Below are 19727 nucleotides of genomic sequence, written 5' to 3'. Positions count from 1 at the left end.
ATCTGCTGGAATTTGCAGGCTAGCCTCCTGCTTAGGTTGCCAGGTGTGTTCCCATAAAAATTTCTCATCAATTAGTCTTTGCTAGACTCATTATGTTGAGAGGATGATTCCAACTCCTGTGACTGGCCTTGAATGCCTTGAGGCAATTACATTCTCAGATCCAGCTGTGCCTGTCTCTCTGTCTAAAGCAGTTTCACTTTCTGGCTCTGCATGAGAATGAATCCCAGGGCCTGCATCAGAATGAATCCCAGGAAAGCCCACAATCCCATCTGATTTAAAATCATCAGTGAACCCATTAGCCCCTGCCTACTGTGACTGCTACTGGGCTACAACAAGTGGAGTCATATGCTTTACTCTCAAGTCCCTTTCAACCTCCCGGCTTCTGGTCACTTTCCATCAACTGGGGTGTCATATTAACTGGCACTTCCTATCTTCTAAACTTTACAGCACATTAAACAATTCTGACACCTTTCTGCCTATTGATGACAGAGGTAGCATTTGAGAGCTTCACATACTCATACGTGTCAAAGCTGTCACCAAGACAGATAAATATTCCATATTTAGAATTGTCAGTAATACTTGTGTTACTAAAACTGCCCAAAGCAATCTACTTGGGATTATGATATACGTCTCTCTGGCACTCCTTGGCTGGCAGTTTCCAAGAACATAAAAGCTCCTGTAACACTACTAGGTTTTCTCTTTTGAGTCACCACACAACATCAGCAAGGAATTAACTTCCTGATGTTTATATGACCAGATCTTTTAACATTCAACTAACTTCACTTCCCACTGATTTAAACAACAGCAATAGATTCTGTAATACAGTACAGGCTTCATTTAAGAAAAACTACAGCAACGGCATGCAAGTAAGGCCACTACAGTGATAAAAATGTTAAAGTCTGTCAGATATGTCAAACAATAGATTAACTCTCTTAGTGTGTTCAACATACCTGGCCGAACACACTACAGAATTTGCATATTTTAATAAGAAGCAAATAAGCCCTAGCACATGTTTACATATTTAAATACTAATGCAATTAATAATATTTAAACTATACAGTAGTCTCTCCACATTAGCAAGGGTCTGAGGCACAGGGTCCCCATGAAAGTGGAAAAGCCACAAATACAAATTGCAAACGCTAGTTTAAAAAAAAACCCTAAGAAAACTTTCTTCTAAGTATTTAAAGGCCCTCCAATGTGATTGTAAAGTGGAGTTATGACTGTATAGATAAGTGAATAACCATGAAAGATAAATTAGCACTCTAAATATTATTAAATGACATGGAGATAAAGTTCACAAGTAGTTCTTTAAGTATAGTTATTTCAAGGAAATGGGATAATATTTCACTTGAAACAATTCTAGCAATTTTGCTTACTGCCTTAACCACACTTTCCAGGAATGGCTTTTTTTCTTACACAAGCATGTCAACAGCTGTTCTTAATGCAGAAAAACAAGCTGTGTGGTACTATATATAGATACTGAATGATAACAAATGCCAACAAATGTTGCATTGCTTCAAGTTGTTTCTGACGAATGGCAACCTTAAGGCAAAGGTGTCATGGGGTGTTCTGGAGTTCAGAGCATGTGATTCACTCAAGGGTATTCAATGGGTTTCCATGGGGAGCACAGGATCGAACCCTGATTTCTAGAGTTGTAGTTAATGCTGAAACCGTAACACCAGTATCTTATTTTAAATATTATAAAATCAATATGCCTGTATTCATTTCAGGCCTCATCATATTAATGAAGGGGTGCATTAACTTATTTAATTTACTGTACTTATGTTCCACTTTCCATCACTAAATGGACTCAGCATTCCACAGCATACAGTTCATTTTACCAGTGTGCTATCTACGAAACATTATTAACACGTGCATACTACATATATATAAAAAAAGAACCTTGGAAGGATTACAAATTATGCTTTGCTTAACTTTTCAGTGTGTCTTTCTCTTCTTGTCTCTTAATCAGCTTTATCTACTGCACACACTAGTGTTGCAGACAGATAATCTGCAAAGTAGTACAGGACATGCAACTGGGTGGTTGGGTTTTTTTTATTTTTTATTTGATTGGTGTCTGTGACCATTAGATAACAGGAAATGGTTTATTCGTAGTGGCAATGCAGCCTCTTAAACTAGCATTTGATATTGGGAAACCTTATACAAAGCTTCATTTATTGTATACATTACACAATAATAGAAATTCATGAATGAGTAGTAAAGGAGAATTACTATTCACAAACAACTTTGACCACTTGTAAATTTGGTTTTCTGAAAAGTGCAATGTAGCAGTAACAGATAGCTGCTTAAAGCTGTCAATCAAATACATCTTGTCTCGCTCTGGTGCCTACAGTGTCTCTCTTCCCTTCTTGCTTCATATCACTTTATTGTTATTTCTACAAAAACAAACATCCCAGTATTGAGATGCTTGCTTTGGTGTCTTCTCTTCAACATTTATGTATTTATTTCTAACAGTGCTCACAATCCCACATCACTAACTATCCTGGGCTTATCTGACTGCCTTCGGTTACCCATCCATTAAAAAAAATTAAATAAGATATTCCTCTAATTGGTGGCTTACATTAGGACTTATTTTTTAATGCCCACATTTTTGTAGATTATAATAACTACAGGCTATAATGGCAGTAAAGAAAGGTCTGCTGTTACATTAGCTACATAAAATATGAATTTGCTGTTCACTTTTTACTGTATTAACTATTTTAAAAAATAACCTGATGTGAATAATCACAGCATTTCAGCGAAAAGTAATTTGTTTCAGCTCTATAATCATGCTTTCAGCCTTCCACAAAATAGACATAGTCAGAATAAATATCTCAACTAACACTTAAGCAGGTTTGTTAGTGTTGTGTAGCCTGTTTATTTTGAGCTTCTGCTCCAGTCTGGGTGTTGAAATCTTTTTTCATGCCAAGGTCACAGCCACATCAAGACCATATAATCCAGCGCAATTCTAGAAAGGGAATTGCCAAGCCATCCCTATCAAAAACAAGGTCATTGTGCCCCACTGCACTTACACAATCTTTTTGCCAGCCCTCCTAAGTCCATTCATGATCAATAGTCATAGAAGTACATAACACTTCAGCTGGCATTTTTAGGCACAGATACCCAAAAGCATAGAAGAATCCCTTTAGCAGTGCTAGAAATGTAACATTGTATGTTTCTCCCTATTATTCCAGTTACATCTTTTCTCCTACCAAAGATAATAATGATTGAATTATTATTTTGTCCTCTGTATACCACATTTCCCACCCCCCTCCCACCAAATATATTGACATAGCTGTTCCTCGCTTGAAATCATACCTTTAGTTTCTTTTCCACACTGAGAGATATCCAATCTGAACTTGGATGTTTTTAATGCCCCAGTCAAATATTCTATTCACTGGTTTTTCTACTTCTTAGCCATTTTCAAAACAGTTTTAAGAAGGTCCCATATCTCTTTCTATACTCTAGAAGGCTTTCATATCTAGTTCTAAATTCATCATACAAAAAACAAATAACTATAATCCAAATATCAATGGATGGGATATATAAGAGGAACACAGCTAATAACTGTTCTTGTGCAAAATGTCCCCAGACAACACTAGTAATTGTCCTAGATTTGAAGGACATTCTGTGCTAAGAGATAATCATCATGAGAAAATATAAAGAATGAACCAATGGATAAGATCCAACAAGCCATTAGTTTACATGCTCAAAATTACACACACACACACACACACTGCCATGCTTTTTTACCATTATTCAATATGAGAAAAAGAGAAACACCCAGTTTCTGCTCAGCACATTACAGGCACATCAAAGTTAGCCTAGCCCATATGTTTTTACAAAGACTTATTCCACCTGCCCAGACCTCTTTTCTTCCCTATCTTGTGTTTTGCTAGGAATTTTTGGCAACTTTGACATTGAGAGAATGGTGAAGAAGGGCTAGAGAAAAAACAGACTTTCAGTGTTGGATTGCAGCACTATGTCTAGAAAAAATTGAATAAAATTTGAACTGGGTAGAAGCAGTCCTACTGACGCTAATCCTCCTACATCCATGTGTGCCTGCTTACAGCAAGCAAGGTAAGCAACAGCTGCCCCCAGAATCCTCAATTTCATGTATTCCTAAATATGATTCCATGAACTAAATCTATCCATTCCCATATAATGCAACTTTCAGATGACTTCAATCAATCATTAAGACAGTGGAAATCATTTATCAGACAAATGGAAAAATATTTAATCTCAACAGACTAAAAGCCAAAATTAAGGTCACAACAACGTCTTACAGAATTCCAGTATGCTGATGATAATGTAGTCTGTGCTCCTTCAGAAGAAGACTTACAAGCCACTCTGAACACATTTGCAGAAGCATATGAAAAGCTTGGTCTCTCACTGAAGATCAAGAATATTAAAGTGTTCTTTTAACAGGGGTCAGCCAATCCCTCTGCAATGCCAGAAATACAGCTTAATGGTGTAATATCAGAAAATGTGGACAATTTCCACTATCTTGGCAGCCACCTCTCCACAAAAGTCAACATCGACACTGAAATACAACACAGTCTGAGCTCTGCAAGGAGAGTATTTAGGAATCAGGACATTCATAGGAATACTACGAGATGCATCATGCTCGTAAGATGCTTGTTTATAAAGCTATTGTCCTCCTGATTCTGTTATACGCCTGGAAAACATGAACCATCTACAGACGTCTCACTCAACTTCTGGAGTGATTCCATCAGGGTTGCCTCTGAAAAATCCTGTAAATCTCTTGGAAAGACAAGCAAACAAATGTCAGCGTTCTGGAATCATTGAAGCAATGATTCTCTGCCATCGACTTCATTGGGCTGGCCACATTGTCCGAATGCCCGATCACCATCTCCCATGCTCAACTCAAGGACAGAAAAGAGAATGTTGGTGCACAGGAAAAGAGATTTAAAGATGGGTTTAAAGCTAACCTTAAAAACTGTGGCATAGACACTGAGAATTTATAAGCCCTGGCCCTACAGAATTCTAACTGGAGATCAGCTGTTACCAACAGTGCTGTGGAATTCGAAGAGACCCAAATGGAGGGTGAAAGGAAGAAATGTGTCAAGAGGAAGGCACGTTAAGCCAACCCTTGTTGGGACGGCCTTCCATCTGGAAATTGATGTCTTCACTGCAAAAGGACATGTGTATCTACAGTCACCTACAAATTCACCGCCAAGACCCTACACTTGGAAGGCAATCAAACTCTGCCATGAGTGATAGCCTATAATGATGATAAATCCCATGCACAATTATTCCGTAGAAAGTCCCAGTGAACTTAATCAATGAAATATGACTGAATTATTGTTGGGGAATTATGAATGAGTAACCGCCATAATTATGTGACTATACAATGACTCCCAACATGTCCTTCCCAGCTGTATTCCTCTGTTGCTTGGGAAGGTGTTGACATTCTGATCTGCTCCTGTGAGCTATCTCAATTGAGACAGCAAGAAGTGGGGGCCCTGTGGCAATTCCCCCTGCTCTGGAGATCGCTCACACAGGGCAGAGGGGGAGCAGTCAGTTGCTTCAGGTGTAGCATGAGAACGGACCCCCATTGATTAAGTGGCCATTGAGAGATTTTCATGCTCCTACAGGTTCCCTAAACTAAGGGCTACATAGAAAATAATAAATATCATGTAGTTAAGAAAGTGTAACTCTAAGTTAAAAAATTGTAATTTCCTACCAGGATATTAGCCAAGTCCTTCTTTAACTATTTCACACTTACCTTTCTCACGTTGTAAAAATCCCGATGGGGATTAGTCTTCAGTTCTTTAAGTTCAGACATTTCATTTAACATCTCATGTAAACCAAATTTAGATTCTAGAAAGTTAAGTCGCTTGTGGCAGTATGTTTTCCTGTGGAAAGAGAAACATTATATTGTAATTGTAGTCATAAACTCCTAGAGATTACATCTAGTGACTGAACTCTGTGGGGCCTACTCTTAAGATAGAGGCAAGGTGTTGGTCTTTGACTCTGGAAACTAGGGTTTGAATCCCTGCTTGGCCATTAAAACTTTCTGGATGACCAAGTCATACTCTCTGGGCCAAAGAAAACCCTGTGATAAATTCACCTTATGGTTGCCATAAGTCAGAAATGACTTGAAGGCACACAACAATAATGCATACTGGAAATAAAAAGAACAGGCACAGTATTTATTTTAGCAATGCTGAAGGTTGTGTACAACACCTTATGCCATAAAATTGTTAAAGTTAAAACAAAGCCATACGTTGGGCCATCAGCAATGAGAGCCAGCACATGACTGAGGCTGAGAGTATACGTCTGAAGATCAGGATAAGGCAAACTCCATGGCTTATCGTTTTCCATCATTTCTTTGTTTTCATAAATCAAGACAACGCCTTCCTTCATTTTAAAAACATAATCCAAGTTCCCAGGAGAATCATCAAGATTATAAGGATCCTGAAGTTCTTTTGGTGGTGGATGGAAATCTGTAAAACAAATATAATCCATTCTTTTGTACAATATTCTTCTTATGCACAAGATTCCTGCATACGTTACCAACAAGATTCTAGCCTTTCAAAACTTATTTTAAAAGGTCTTCCTTATAAACTGCAACAAATCTACTACAATAAAGCATACTTAAAAACCAAAAAAGATGCTATAGACCAAGAAGTCACAGTAGGAACATAAGTAAACAAACCTTTGTGTTTTCATAAACCAAAAGGCTTTTTAAAACTGTAGCTCATTTACCTGGGACTACCTCATCTTCAATTTTCCATTTTTCATTTCTCATTGTGCATAAATATTGCGCTGTTGTCCTTGGAAAGCGCTGGTAAGCAAGGCGGCAATACTGTTCCCGTATAAGCAGAGCTTTTGCTAAATTCTTGGCAGCCTGTTCATAATCATCAACACTAACCTGAAGGGGAAAATCATATCAGCAATTACTGAAGAGTTGTGAAAAGGGCAGCTAGAGCTACAACAACCCCTGGTCCTAAATACATTTACTATGAAATATATTCTACTCCTCACTGAGACCCCTTTCACGCTGCACAACACTTTAATATCACTTTAACTGCCCCTTTGGCTGTATCCTATAGAATCCTGGGATCTACCGTTCAGAGTTGTTTGCCAAATAAAACCAAAGCTTCTGGAACATGGCCATACAGCCCGAAAGACTCACAGCAACCCAGTGATTCCGGCCATGAAAGCCTTCAACAATACATTGAACACCAAATATCTCATAAAATGACATATTCCACGATAACATATGATGAGGCCATTGCAAATTAATGGGGTATTAAAATGAAATTACTAAATGTCCTAAGATAGTAAACTCATGTCTGAGCAGTACCATTCCCAATTGAAACCTGAGGCTCAGTTTTCAAATGCTCTTCCACACAGAAGAATTACCAGCACAGAGAAGGTAACAAGCTATTGCGACATCTTGTTTCTGACATCTAATTGACTTTGGCAAGCAACTTTCTTTTAGGAGTGATGAGGAATGAGTAGGTCTCCTGACACTATTGGGCTACAACCCCCATCGTTCCTTACCACTGATTATGCTATCTAAGGCTGAAAGGAACTTACAATCAAGCATCATCTGGAGGAGCACATATTCCCCATGTCTGCTTTATATGGATGAGTACCAATCATGAAAGCCTTTAATGGGCTATGATTTACCATTTACCTGAGAACTACAGACAAAACAAGTGGTTTCAGTACATGTGAATGACAGTATGGTGAGATAGCTCAATCCTATAAAATGATCTTATTTATAAAATATTTCTATATGACCTTTTAGCTCAAAATAAATATCCGAAGGAGGCATTAGGCTGGTACTACAAGCTTCCTGTCCAATTCATGAGCCTAGGAAACTAAAGAAGCCAACTTTATACTACACTTGATCTTAGCCAAAAGGCCGAGAAGCGATAAGAAGCCAACTTTATCAGGACATACTTTAGAAGGCCCAAGACTCATGTCCCTACATTATCCTCAAGTACAGTTATTGGATCTTTCCCCTTAGGCATACAAAAGCTATTCAAACCGCCTGTAGCCAAGAGAAAGTGCAAGCAAATTCAATTCACAAAACCTGTCTACGAGTAGTTACTGCTCTTCCCCTCCACCCTGCTCCCTGACAGATACTGTGAATGCAATAAAAGACAGGGAGGAAGGGGAAATTCCTTCATCTTCCATGGCACAAGAAGTTATTTCCACATCATAGTAACTGTCAGTGTAACTCTAATATTTATGTTCGCATGACACCAAAGAGCATATATATCTTGCATACAGAATTTAACTTGCACATTCCAACCAAAGTAAAAATGCAGCTGTATGTTGTCAATGCATTTAGCTGCATCTTGAATTCTTGTAATAAATTAAATGCATGTTCCAGAATCGTGGTTATATATAATCCTGGATATGAACTATTATTTGGACTCAGATCAACATTCCTATCAGATCACACCAACTTCCTGAAAGAGATTCCCATAAGGCTTACTTCTCCTTCCTGTTAGAAATTAGACAGGTAGAGATACATGTTGCATCAACCTGGCAATTACCTGGATTTGAAGGAATTTGCCATAAAGCTATCTATCCATTCCACTATAACATGCAATATAAACTGATCACACTTCAAGTACAAGCAACCTGTCAGTACAAATGGAACAAGACCACTGAATGCAGAATGGCCTTAGACTACAATTTCTGGATTGTATGATTTTAATATTGAGTGTAATGTTTTAAAATGTTAATATGTGTTAATTTGAATTCAATCTATTTTACACTTAATTTTGTATGAGTTATGCCATTGAATAATTGCAAAGGCAGTCAAGTTGATTTAATCCCTTCTGAGCCTCCACTGGAGAGCAAACACGTCACTATTTTGTATGACCTCCCTAAATTTTTTTTATTATGTATATGATTTAAAACTGGTGGTAAACATGATACACAATCACACCAAATTGAGTGTATATCCAAACATAGACTTCACAAAATATTATCTCATTTTTTTCTGAAAGATAAATAAAGAAAAATTAAATGACTCCTTACCCCAGCACAGTAATCCCCATTAATTGCAACTCTTTGAAATTCTGGCACATCATATGTCCCTTGGATGGTCTGAAGAGCACCTGGACAAACTGGAGTAGGAGGAGACACAGCTGGAGTGGCTGATGGAGGTTTCCATTCCTGCGATGGAATTTGTAATGACAAGGACTGGGATCGAATCATCTTGAAACTTTTCTTCCTAGATATCCATAGCATACAATATTTAAGTGAACCAGACACTTATCTGGGGCAATAAAAAGCATCTGCTCTAGAAAACCATCAGCAGAATGACACACAGTTTGAATTCTGTATTTCTAGTTCACTGATATTACACAAAACAACTTGTAACACTTAACAAAATTAACACAGAGATATTTGTGAAACAGTATTCGGGTTGTCAAGATTGAATTAAAATTTGACAGCACTATTGTAAAATAATTTGACAAAGCTCTCAAATGTATTCCAGCATTTTATCATAAGATATATTTTGAAGGCTTATACCTATTTCTAAAGGAGTAATTTTGTGTTCAACTTGTTGGTTGTTTCTGTTAGGCATATAAACAACACATAAACAGAAAACAACCAAATGTGTTATGGGATGATGTCAATTTTCTACTTTTTCAGGGCTGCATTAATAGATTATTAAACTCTGAGCTAAAGCATCCTGCACACATGTCTTGAGACAATTGCAGATTGACAGGTTCTGCCCATCAATATGTGACTTCTGTAGCAAACAACAAACAAGCAAAATGATATGTGTTGGAGGATCATGTGGGAAAGAGGAAGAAGAGAAAATGCCAGCTGAGCCCTGTGGTAATTTGCATCTACCGAATGCATCTGCATGTATGTGAGGATGGATGAGATTCCTAGTTTGCTCCCTTCCAAGCTTCTCCTTTCTAAATGGACAACATGACACATGATGCTTACATTAAAGATACATCTCTTAATTTGAAAAATGGGCAAAATCAAATGTAGAAACAATAAGGGGAGGGGGTTACAACATTCTGGAAAACATAGCTTCATAATGGACCACTATGTATATGGTATGTACATTCTTGGTTCAATTAAAATAGCAAAGTAGAGCTTCAGAAACATGTGTATGTTGTACTACTGAAAAGTCTCAAAGTTACTGCTGCATAGCTGCTGAACAAACCTTTTGGCTGTCTCCAAAGATTGTTGTTCTGCCATTTCCTTCTGCAGCTCTCTCTCCTTTGCCTCCTTTTGCCCAATAGGGCAGTCTTCAGGCACAGAAAATAGTGATAAGGCATCCTTGCTGTCTTCTTCTCGAAGAACTTTGGCAAAAACCTTTTCAGCTAGAAGTCGCACTGACTCATCAACCTCAGAAATGCTCAGCCTGGGGAACTGTCTAGGCATCTCAGCTAAGAAGAAATGAAAACACAGAATAGGAGCTAAATGTGAATATGGCAGTCAGCATTTTGTTATTTAATTTATTTCAAAGTACATTAAAATTTGTAAAACTTACCCACTGGAATAATTTACGGCAAATACAATGATTATCTTAAATTCTAAATTTGTTACATTCAGCCCTAAATTATAACATGTTTGCTTTACATCGCAATATCGATTCTGGAGTTTAGAACAATTGATAGGAATTTCTGAAATCCGGGGGGGGGGGGGGGGGGTAACTATACCTACTTGTGTGATGAATTTAACCTTTTATTGTACAGTAACTTGTTTCTAGTACTCAAGGTCACAATTCTCTATTTCTCATGCTAGAAGGAACCAGTTAGACTCAAAGATGCTATTGGTTTTCTTTATCTTTTTATACTCCAATCCTAAAGTTATTAAAATATAATCCCAAGCATCTGCAGTTGTGTGCAGATGAAGACACACAGAGGGGGCTCTCTCTGTTGTCTGTAAAAGGAAGTTCTTGCAGCTTGATTAGAAATTAACAATCGAAGCTTCCTGTAATTACCAAGCAGCATGGCAGGCTGCCATTAAGGAAGCAAAAGAAAAGACCCTTGCTGTGCACACAGAGCCAACATGGCACCGCCCTCTGGACTGCAGAACTCCTTTGAAGAAAGGTCAGTTTTAACAATCAGAATTGTCTGATTGAATGGAGAATGTGAACCAGGTTTATATGTACAAAATCCAATAAATGAAGGAAAGGACTGAACAACCACTTCATCAGGTACTCACCACCCAATCAGGCCCAATCAGATTCCCAAAGTATTGCCAGCAGTGTCGCTCAGTCAAAGCACTGCACCTAGGGCTGAGTTGTGCCAGCTTAAACACATCTTATGGTATTATATATGTTGACTCAAAATTTTGACTTTATGAATGAATTTTGCTGTGGAAGTAATAGCCTTAAAAATAATGGATGTTAGACAGAATCTATTTCTCACTGAGACAAATAAAGCTAAGCAACATTGCAGAGTTTAAGATCATCTGGAGAGGCCCTGCTCTTGGCTCCGCCTTCTTCAGAGGTGCGATTGGCAGAGATGAGAGACAGAGCCTTCTCGATGGTGGCCCCTGGGCTATGGAACTGCCTCCCCAGAGAGATTAAATCAGCTCCATCTTTCCTGAACTTCCACAAAAAAGTGAAGACATGGCTCTTTGACCAAACCTTCGAAAATCTAGTGCAATAATTAGATACAAAAGATGGGTAACTGACTTATCCGGAGTACGCCTATGGATCACATGATTTAACTTGTTGTATGGATTGAAATGCTTTTAATTGTTTTAATGGTGCGGTTGTTTATATTGGACTATGTTTTTCAAAGCACTGCCTATGTTGTAAAGCCGCCTTGAGTCCCCTCTGGATTTGAGAAAGCCGGGATAAAAGAGCCGTAAATAAATAAATAAATAGTTCAATATTCATTTAACTGCATCCACTGGAGCTCATGCACACTCCCACCAACTCCGGCTACCATAGGCAACAGGAGTGCTGCAGCCCCACATCTGTTGGGCCACAGATTATCCCACCTATCTTAAATTTTCTGGGAGCAGATGATAGTGAACACTACCTGACTTCCATATAAGTTTTGAAGTTTTAACCAGTTACAAAGACATCAATGAGTGAGAAAGACAGTCAGGATTGTTTCAGTGGCACCACTGTTTGTTTTTGCTAACTGCCTTCAAGCTGACTTCAGCATATGGTGGTCCTATCTCAAAGCCACCCGCTCCTCACCAGCCCTGCTCTCATCTTACAGATTCAGGGCCCAATGCTTTTCTGATTTTGTCTACTACTAGCTGTGCCTGGCCATGCGTTGCTGTGGCGAAGTATGGTGGTATGGGAAATAAAGTATTGAGGAATTGGTGGTAGTTTTTGTTATATCAACCTAGAGGTGTGGATGAGGGGTTGTGCTATCAGTTTTCGAGGTTGTGGAGTGTTTAGTTTTGTTGTTTTGTCCGCTGCCATGATTCCATCACTCTTTTATATATATAGATAGTTCTACGGTACCAATATAGCTCTGGAATAAACATCCACCTGAGTTATGAGAGAGACCTCCCCACTCAGTCCTCCCTGGCTGGACCTGGATATTTTCAATAGGACTTTTAAAAAAAATTAAATAAAGAATACAAACATTTAAAAAAAATAAGTCATATTAAAAATATTGGCTGGCATCCTGCTTAGTAATTTTGATGTCATAGGCCTGATTTAATGGTTTTGTAATTACACTAATTCATTTTTACGGGATTTTTTTCACTGCAACAACTGAGTGTGCCACCAACAACTATCTTTTAAACTAAGACAATGGAAAGTGGAATGTGATAGGTGATACATCCAGCCCTTTCTCAAGACAATTGTTCATTGCAGCATGCCCTGCTCCATAGACAGGATGCACCATTGTTCACTGTCCTACTCCCCAGGGCCTTGGAAATGCCTCTGCTGGGAGCACTGAATAAATTATAAAGTAGACTTTGGGGGGGAGATGTAACTACAGAGCAATAACTACTTCATTGTGACTACATCTTCCAATGCAGAATCTAAGTCAACAATTTTAAATACCTTTTAAAAAACTATTAAAACATGATTTAAAACACATCACACTCAATTTAAAAGACCTTCTGCAGTTCTAGCTAGGACTAATAATAGGACTGGGGCCTATTCTAAAAAATTCTTTAAAAATGTATCATTTCATAAAATAGCCATTGCATTCCCTAAACATACCAAAAGATCCTTCAGTCATAAATATTTTTAAATCCATTGTTTTCAACCATCCCCAGGCCCCTAGCCCAGGGGCTTGAGGGGCTTCAGCCACCCCCCAAATTCTCAGGGTGGTCCACGAGAAGGCCTTACATTTATTATTTAAACTGTTATGTTTATTCATATCATGATCTGATCACCATGCACAATATATCCCATATGCATGGGGGTATTGGGATAACGATACGAAAGGTTTGCTAGGGTAGATCCTCTCTCACCCAGACTCAGCCTCCCCCCCCCGAACCAAAATCCCCCCCCCCAAATCAAAATCCTGGCTACGGGCCTGGCCATCCCAATTGCATGAACTGTAAAATAACCTACTCTGGAATAAAATGACAAAATAAAATCCTAGCGGCATTCAGTAGCCACTAAATAAAGCATTCAGATTATTAGTGCCTGTCAGGTGCTACACAAAATCAAAATGCTCAATATTTAGCATGATTCTGTGAATTTTTTTTTAATTCTGGTCCCTATGGAAGAGTAAATATGGTCAGTGAATTCTAAATTTAAAAGTTATGTTCTAGACAAAAGTAACTGTGCAATCATCTGCATGTCTCCTAAGAACTCTGCAAAAAATCCACTAGGTTTTCTTTGTAGGTAAAGGTTTTCCCCTGACATTAAGTCTAGTCATGCCCAACTCTGGGGGTTGGTGCTCATCTCCATTTCTAAGCCAAAGAGCCATCATTGTCCATAGACACCTCCAAGATCATGTGGCCAGCATGACTGCATTAAGTGTCGTTACCTTCCCGCCAAAACAGTACCTATTAATCTACTCCCATTTGCATGTTTTTTAACTGCTAGGTTGGCAGAAGCTGGAGCTAACAGCAGGAGCTCACCCACTCCCCAGATTCGAGCCACCAACCTTTTGGTCACCAAGTTCAGCAGCTCAGGCGTTTAACCTGCTGCACTACAAAACATGGGCCCAATTATATTTTCTGGTCTTAGACATTACTAGATAACCCTTTTTCTGGTCTCAGAAAGATGTGAAAAGCTTCTTCTGGATGCCCCCAGGAGAGCAACTGACTTTTTAAAAAGGTTTTAGGCAACATTAGACTGTTTAATGGTTTAAAAATATGTCTTTTTCAAAATCAGAAGTAGAACTAAGGAGTTTTTTTTCCATATGAGGGCAAAAAAGTCTCACAAACCTAAAAATAATCCTCAGCCCCACTAAAGCCTGAAGTCATACTCATTTGAGTGGAAGCATTAAGCCATGTGCCTCACCAAATTTAGGGAAACTTTAACAAGAATAGCATTATTTTAACTGGTAAAATAATAAATACTACATTGTTTACAGGGGAAATATAATTTTATTCCAGGAATTTTCACCAGGTAGCAATCTTTACCAGGTATATTTTTTAATATCATATTCCAGCAAGGATGACACAGCTTTCCAATTGAGCTCTTAACTTAGCAGGAAATAATGATTCAGAGTCTGCCTGGAGAAATGCTTTCAGCTAAGAACGGCTCCTATTAAATCTTGTTATAGCTTTGCAATTGCGTATAGGTGAAGGACAAGCTATTCTGGCTTCCGTGTTTCTTTATATTGGGCCTAGTGGGTTATATTTCCTATTTCTTGCTTTTACCACAAGGCTTCTAACAAGAATTGCTGCTGAAAAGCAACATCCTGTTGCAAGAAGCATACTGCACAAGCTTTAGCTTAATTCTGTGTTCTCTTATGGCCCTTCCACACAGCCATATAACACAGACTATCAAGACAGAAAATCCCACAATATCAGCTTCGAACTGGATTGTCTGGGTCCAGTTGCAAGCAGAAAATGTGGGATTTTATTCAGTTGTGTGGAAGGGGCCTCAAGTACAGTTTAAGGAAGTTGCATAAGTCGGTGGCTTTCATTGCTCAAAGTTTGGTTTGTAACCCAACAACACATACTTGACATACAGTAGTGTCTCACTTATCCAACAAAAAAGGGCCGGCAGAACGTTGGATAAGGGAAAATGTTGGATAATAAGGAGTTATTAAGGAAAAGTCTATTAAACGTCAAATTACATTAAGATTTTACAAATTAACACCAAAACATCATCTTTTACAACAAGTCTGCCACTTGTTTGGGAGTGTGGCTGCACTTGTGTTGTTGTTAGGTGTGTTGGCCCGCTGCATGTTGCTACCAAGAGAAACAGCTGTGGATCTGGGTGGGAGGCAGACTGAATTGGATGATACAAAACATTGGCTAAGTGAAGGTTAGATAAGCGAGAGACTCTACTGTATTAAGGAAAGTAGTTACTCAAATTCCTAACAATGCATTGCTCATTCTATCCATGAGTTTTCCCACCAATCCATGCCCAGGCCTCATCTCCATTGAAACACCACAATAATATTTTTAATTGTGTCAGAAGTGACTTGAGAACATATTGCAAGTCACTTCTGGTGTGAGAGAATTGGCCCAGGGGATGCCCGGATGTGTTACCATCCTGCTGGGAGGCTTCTGTCATGTCCCTGCAAGCTAGAGCTGACAGGTGGGAGCTCACCCCGTCTCACATCTCTTCACATTATAGTACTGTTATACATTATAATACATTATAGTACAGGCATGGGCAAATTTCAGCCTTCCAGGTGTTTTGGACTTCAACTCCCACCATTCCTCACAGCCTCAGGCCCTTTCCTTTTCCCCCTCGGCCGGGAAAAGGAAGGGGCCTGAGGCTGTGAGGAATGGTGGGAGTTGAAATCCAAAACAGCTGAAAGGCCGAAATTTGCCCATGGCTGTTATAGCAGTGAGTTTTCACTGTGGTGACTGAAGGAAAACTTCCTCGGAGGGTAGACTTCTTATTCAGAGGCTTCATTCCCTGAAGCACTCTCCCCAAAAAACCCAGAAGGGAAGAGGCCACTTCCTGGCTCCCTCGGGGCCAAGAGGGAAAAGGGGGGCCCATGCAGATCCCGAAATAGCCGCCCAATACTTCAAGGCGCTCACTGTTCTGTGGCTGCAAGACCTGACCTGTCCATCTAGCTTTTCCATTTCGCCTGTGTGGGGATTGCTTTGTTTACCCCTGGGCGCAACTGGGATGAATGCAGCTGAACACCGCTTCTCAATGCTCTGCAACCCTGGGAGCTGTAGTTTGGTGAAGCACAGGGAAAACCTTGGGAAGCGAAATCTCCCAGGACCCCATGGCAGCTGAAGTGGCGCCAAGCTGCATGAATTCCGTCTAGAGGCAGGCGGAGGGGATGCCTTGTCCTGCGTTCACCTTTCCATAGGAGGGACCTTAATCGATCCATGGGAGCGTGGAGCCGGCTCCAGGCTGGGAAGCAGCCGCCTAGCGCCCTTGCTGCAGCCTCCCTCCTTCTCTCTCTCCCTCCCTCCCTCCAAGGTCAGCTCCCTCGGCCTCCCGCTCCCTCCAAGCCGAAGAGGGGAGACTCACCCAGGGCTCCTGGGCCACTCATGGTGGCGGAAGGTGTGAGGAAAGAGCTCGCCTGCCTGCCTGCCTGCCTTCTTTCCTTCGAGCCGCCGGTCAACCAGCCGCGGGAGGAAAGAAGGGAGGAGGCGGAGGAAGTGGAGGCGGAGCCGCCCCGGCCAGAAGCGCTTGCCGCAGTCGGGCCGCCGCCCCCAAAGCACACGGGCGCGGACCCACGGACAGGCTCGCTCTGCAGTCCGCGCCGCATCCCCTGCCACGGCTCAAAGCTATGGCACCCTCTTTGCCGGAGGCGGAGGGCTCAAGGTCTTGCAAACGCCCAGGATCCCAGAGCATTGAGCCCTGGCAGTTCTGGCGGTGCCCAGCTGCAGTGGAAAAGGGGAAACCTCGAGCGATGTCGTGTCGCTTCGCCCCGCTCTGGTTTGGCCTCCCCCTGAGTCGCCCAGGCAGTCGGGCAGTCACTTGCCTTGGAGCAGTAGTTCCCAGCCTCTTTTTGGCCAGGGACCACTTGAACCAGGGACAACTTCATCAGGAGCCATTTAAGCCAGGGACCACTTGGACCAGGGACCATTTAAGCCAGGGACCACTTGGACCAGGGACCATTTAAGCCAGGGACCACTTAGACCAAGGACTACTTGACCAGGGACCATTTAAGCCAGGGACCACTTAGACCAGGGACCACTTGGACCAGGGACCATTTAAGCCAGGGATCACTTAGACCAGGGACCACTTGGACCAGGGACCATTTAAGCCAAGGATCACTTAGACCAGGGACCACTTGGACCAGGGACCATTTAAGCCAGGGACCACTTAGACCAGGGACCATTTAAGCCAGGGACCACTTAGACCAGGGACTACTTGACCAGGGACCATTTAAGCCAGGGACCACTTGAAGAGGGACCACTTGAACCAGGGACCATTCTCCAACATTAGTACCAAAAGCCTTACAGATCAGGGTTGATGTATGTCTTTCAGGCTGTGTGGCCATGTTCCAGAAGCATTCTCTCCTGACGTTTCGCCCACATCTATGGCAGGCATCCTCAGAGGCTGTGAGGCATGGATAAACTAGGCAAGGAAAGGAAAAAATATATATCTGTGGAGAGTCCTGGGTGTGGCAAGAGTCCTTTGTCACTGGGAAGCCAGCATTAATATTTCAGTTAATCACCCTAATTAGCATTGGAAAGGTTTTCTCTCTTGCCTGGGGGGCATCCTTTGTTCAGTCATTAGCCGTCCTTGGGGCTCCTCTGCCCTCAGAGTGTTGGTTCCCATCTACTGTTTTGATTTTAGAGTTTTTAAATACTGGTAGCGAGATTTTGTTCATTTTCATGGTTTCCTCCTTTCTGTTGAAGTTGTCCACATGCTTGTGGATTTCAATGGCTTCTCTGTGTAGTCTGACATGATAGTTGTTGGAGTGGTCCAGCATTTCTGTGTTCTCAAATAATATACTGTATCCAGGTTGGTTCATCAAGTGCTCTGCAGTGCCTTTCATGTTCTTTGACTCTTGTTTGGGCGCTCTGTTTGGTGGTCCCTATGTAGACTTGTCCACAGCTGCATGGTAGACTCCTGCAGAGGAGAGAGGATCCCTCTTGTCTTTCGCTGACCATAGCATTTGTTGGATTTTCTTTGTGGGTCTGTACATAGTTTGTAGGTTGTGCTTCTTCATCAGTTTGCCTATGCGGTCAGTGGTTCCCTTGATGTATAGTAAGAACACCTTTCCTCTGGGTGGATCTTTGTCTTGACTTTCATGGCTTGTTCTTGGCCTTGCATCTCTTCTGATGAGCCCAGTTTAGGTGGTTTAGTTCACCTTGGAGGAGGTGAGGTTCGCAGATTCTTTGTGCATGGTCTGTCAGGGCTTTGATTGTGCTTCTTTTTTGACTTGGGTGATGGTTGGAGTTTTTATGAATGTATCTATGTGTGTGTAGGTTTCTGTAGATTGTGTGGCCCAATTGTTGATTGGCAGTTTGCGGATGACCAGAACATCTAGAAATGGTGAATTGGATGGAAAAAGAAAAGGGAGGAAAACTGCCATTTTGGCATAGCAAAGCATACACTGAATTTGTGTTATTAAACTGCAGCACACATATTTGCATGCATACACACCTCATTACACATGGCAAACTGCTTCTGCAGCTCAGGTGACTTGCAGCAGCAATGTATTTATACAGGGGGAGGGACACATTTTTGGCACACTCAAACCCTAGGGATGAGTCTAAAGTAGCTTCTTGAAACCCAGCCAGAATAAGCTAATATTGAATGGGTGGAAATCGATCCAAAGCACAGTTCTTGTTTTCTAAAAAAAGCATTATTGGAAGAATTTCCTATAAATTTGTTTTTAGCCAAGACTTGTATTGTGCAATCCTAATGTGTGCCCCAACTTGAATCAGTGGGATATACAGTATGTGTTTTGACTCCCCATTGAACCATCACAACCTGTTCATTAAATGCCAGACCACATTTGAGCATGTACAGAATTAATTATTTAGTTATTATAATTAAGTGTCACATACTGGCATCTAGAGGGAAGATGTAACTAGAACATTTGGTCCGAGGTAGGCTAAGAAATCCCAGCATTGCCTAGGTTTTTTTTTTTAATTGTCTCAGAAGCAAATTGAGGCAAGTCGCTTCTGGTGTGAGAGAATCAGCCGTCTTCAAAGACGTTGCCCAGGGGACATCCAGATTTGTTACAATCCTGCAGGGGGTTTCTCTCATGTCACCGCATGGGAAGCTAGAGCTGACAGATGGGAGCTCACCCCATCTCGCAGATTCGAACCGCCAACCTTCAAGTCAGCAGTTCAGCCCGCACAAGAGTTTAACCCATTGTGCCAGCCAGCCTCTCCTGATGAACAGAGCACTACTACCAGCCTCACTGAAGACAGTGGGTTCAGCCCAAAGGCAGTGACCCAAGAGGTCCTCCAAGTGAGACCAAAAGAATCGAAAAGGACTCAAGAGTTGGTGAATAAAAAAAAGGGAATTACGCCTTTGGAGACTAAATAGGTAATAGATCTCAGTTTGTACCTGGGCTAGTAATTAAATGTCGGGGTATACACTTATTTTAGTAAGATTAATGGGTTTATAAAGGTTTCTTGCTGAGACAGGAGACTTTCTTGAAAGCTGTTTTATAGAAGTACTTTGTCACTTGTCACCTTAATGCGCCATATGTCTTTTGGAT

The 19727-nt window shown here is 40.9% G+C and overlaps 1 protein-coding gene and 1 pseudogene across 1 annotated transcript in view; both read right to left on the bottom strand.

Moving 5' to 3' along the window:
* ampd3 (adenosine monophosphate deaminase 3) overlaps nt 1-16736 on the bottom strand; it is a 55261-nt gene extending 38525 nt beyond the window's left edge. Inside the window, exons 1-6 of the mRNA XM_008106885.3 lie at nt 16568-16736; nt 10181-10406; nt 9031-9226; nt 6733-6898; nt 6251-6470; nt 5750-5879 (exon numbers count right to left, since the gene is read on the bottom strand). Of these exons, the coding sequence (XP_008105092.2) occupies nt 5750-5879; nt 6251-6470; nt 6733-6898; nt 9031-9226; nt 10181-10406; nt 16568-16589 (960 nt within the window). The 5' untranslated portion in view covers nt 16590-16736. The remainder of the gene's footprint in view (nt 1-5749; nt 5880-6250; nt 6471-6732; nt 6899-9030; nt 9227-10180; nt 10407-16567) is intronic.
* Nucleotides 7691-7912, bottom strand: LOC134295761 (U2 spliceosomal RNA; annotated as a pseudogene).
* Nucleotides 16737-19727: the final 2991 nt, after the last annotated feature.

Source organism: Anolis carolinensis, chromosome 1 (genome assembly GCF_035594765.1).
Source record: "Anolis carolinensis isolate JA03-04 chromosome 1, rAnoCar3.1.pri, whole genome shotgun sequence".
Lineage (NCBI taxonomy): Eukaryota > Metazoa > Chordata > Lepidosauria > Squamata > Dactyloidae > Anolis > Anolis carolinensis.
This window is presented reverse-complemented; position numbering and strand designations above follow the sequence as displayed.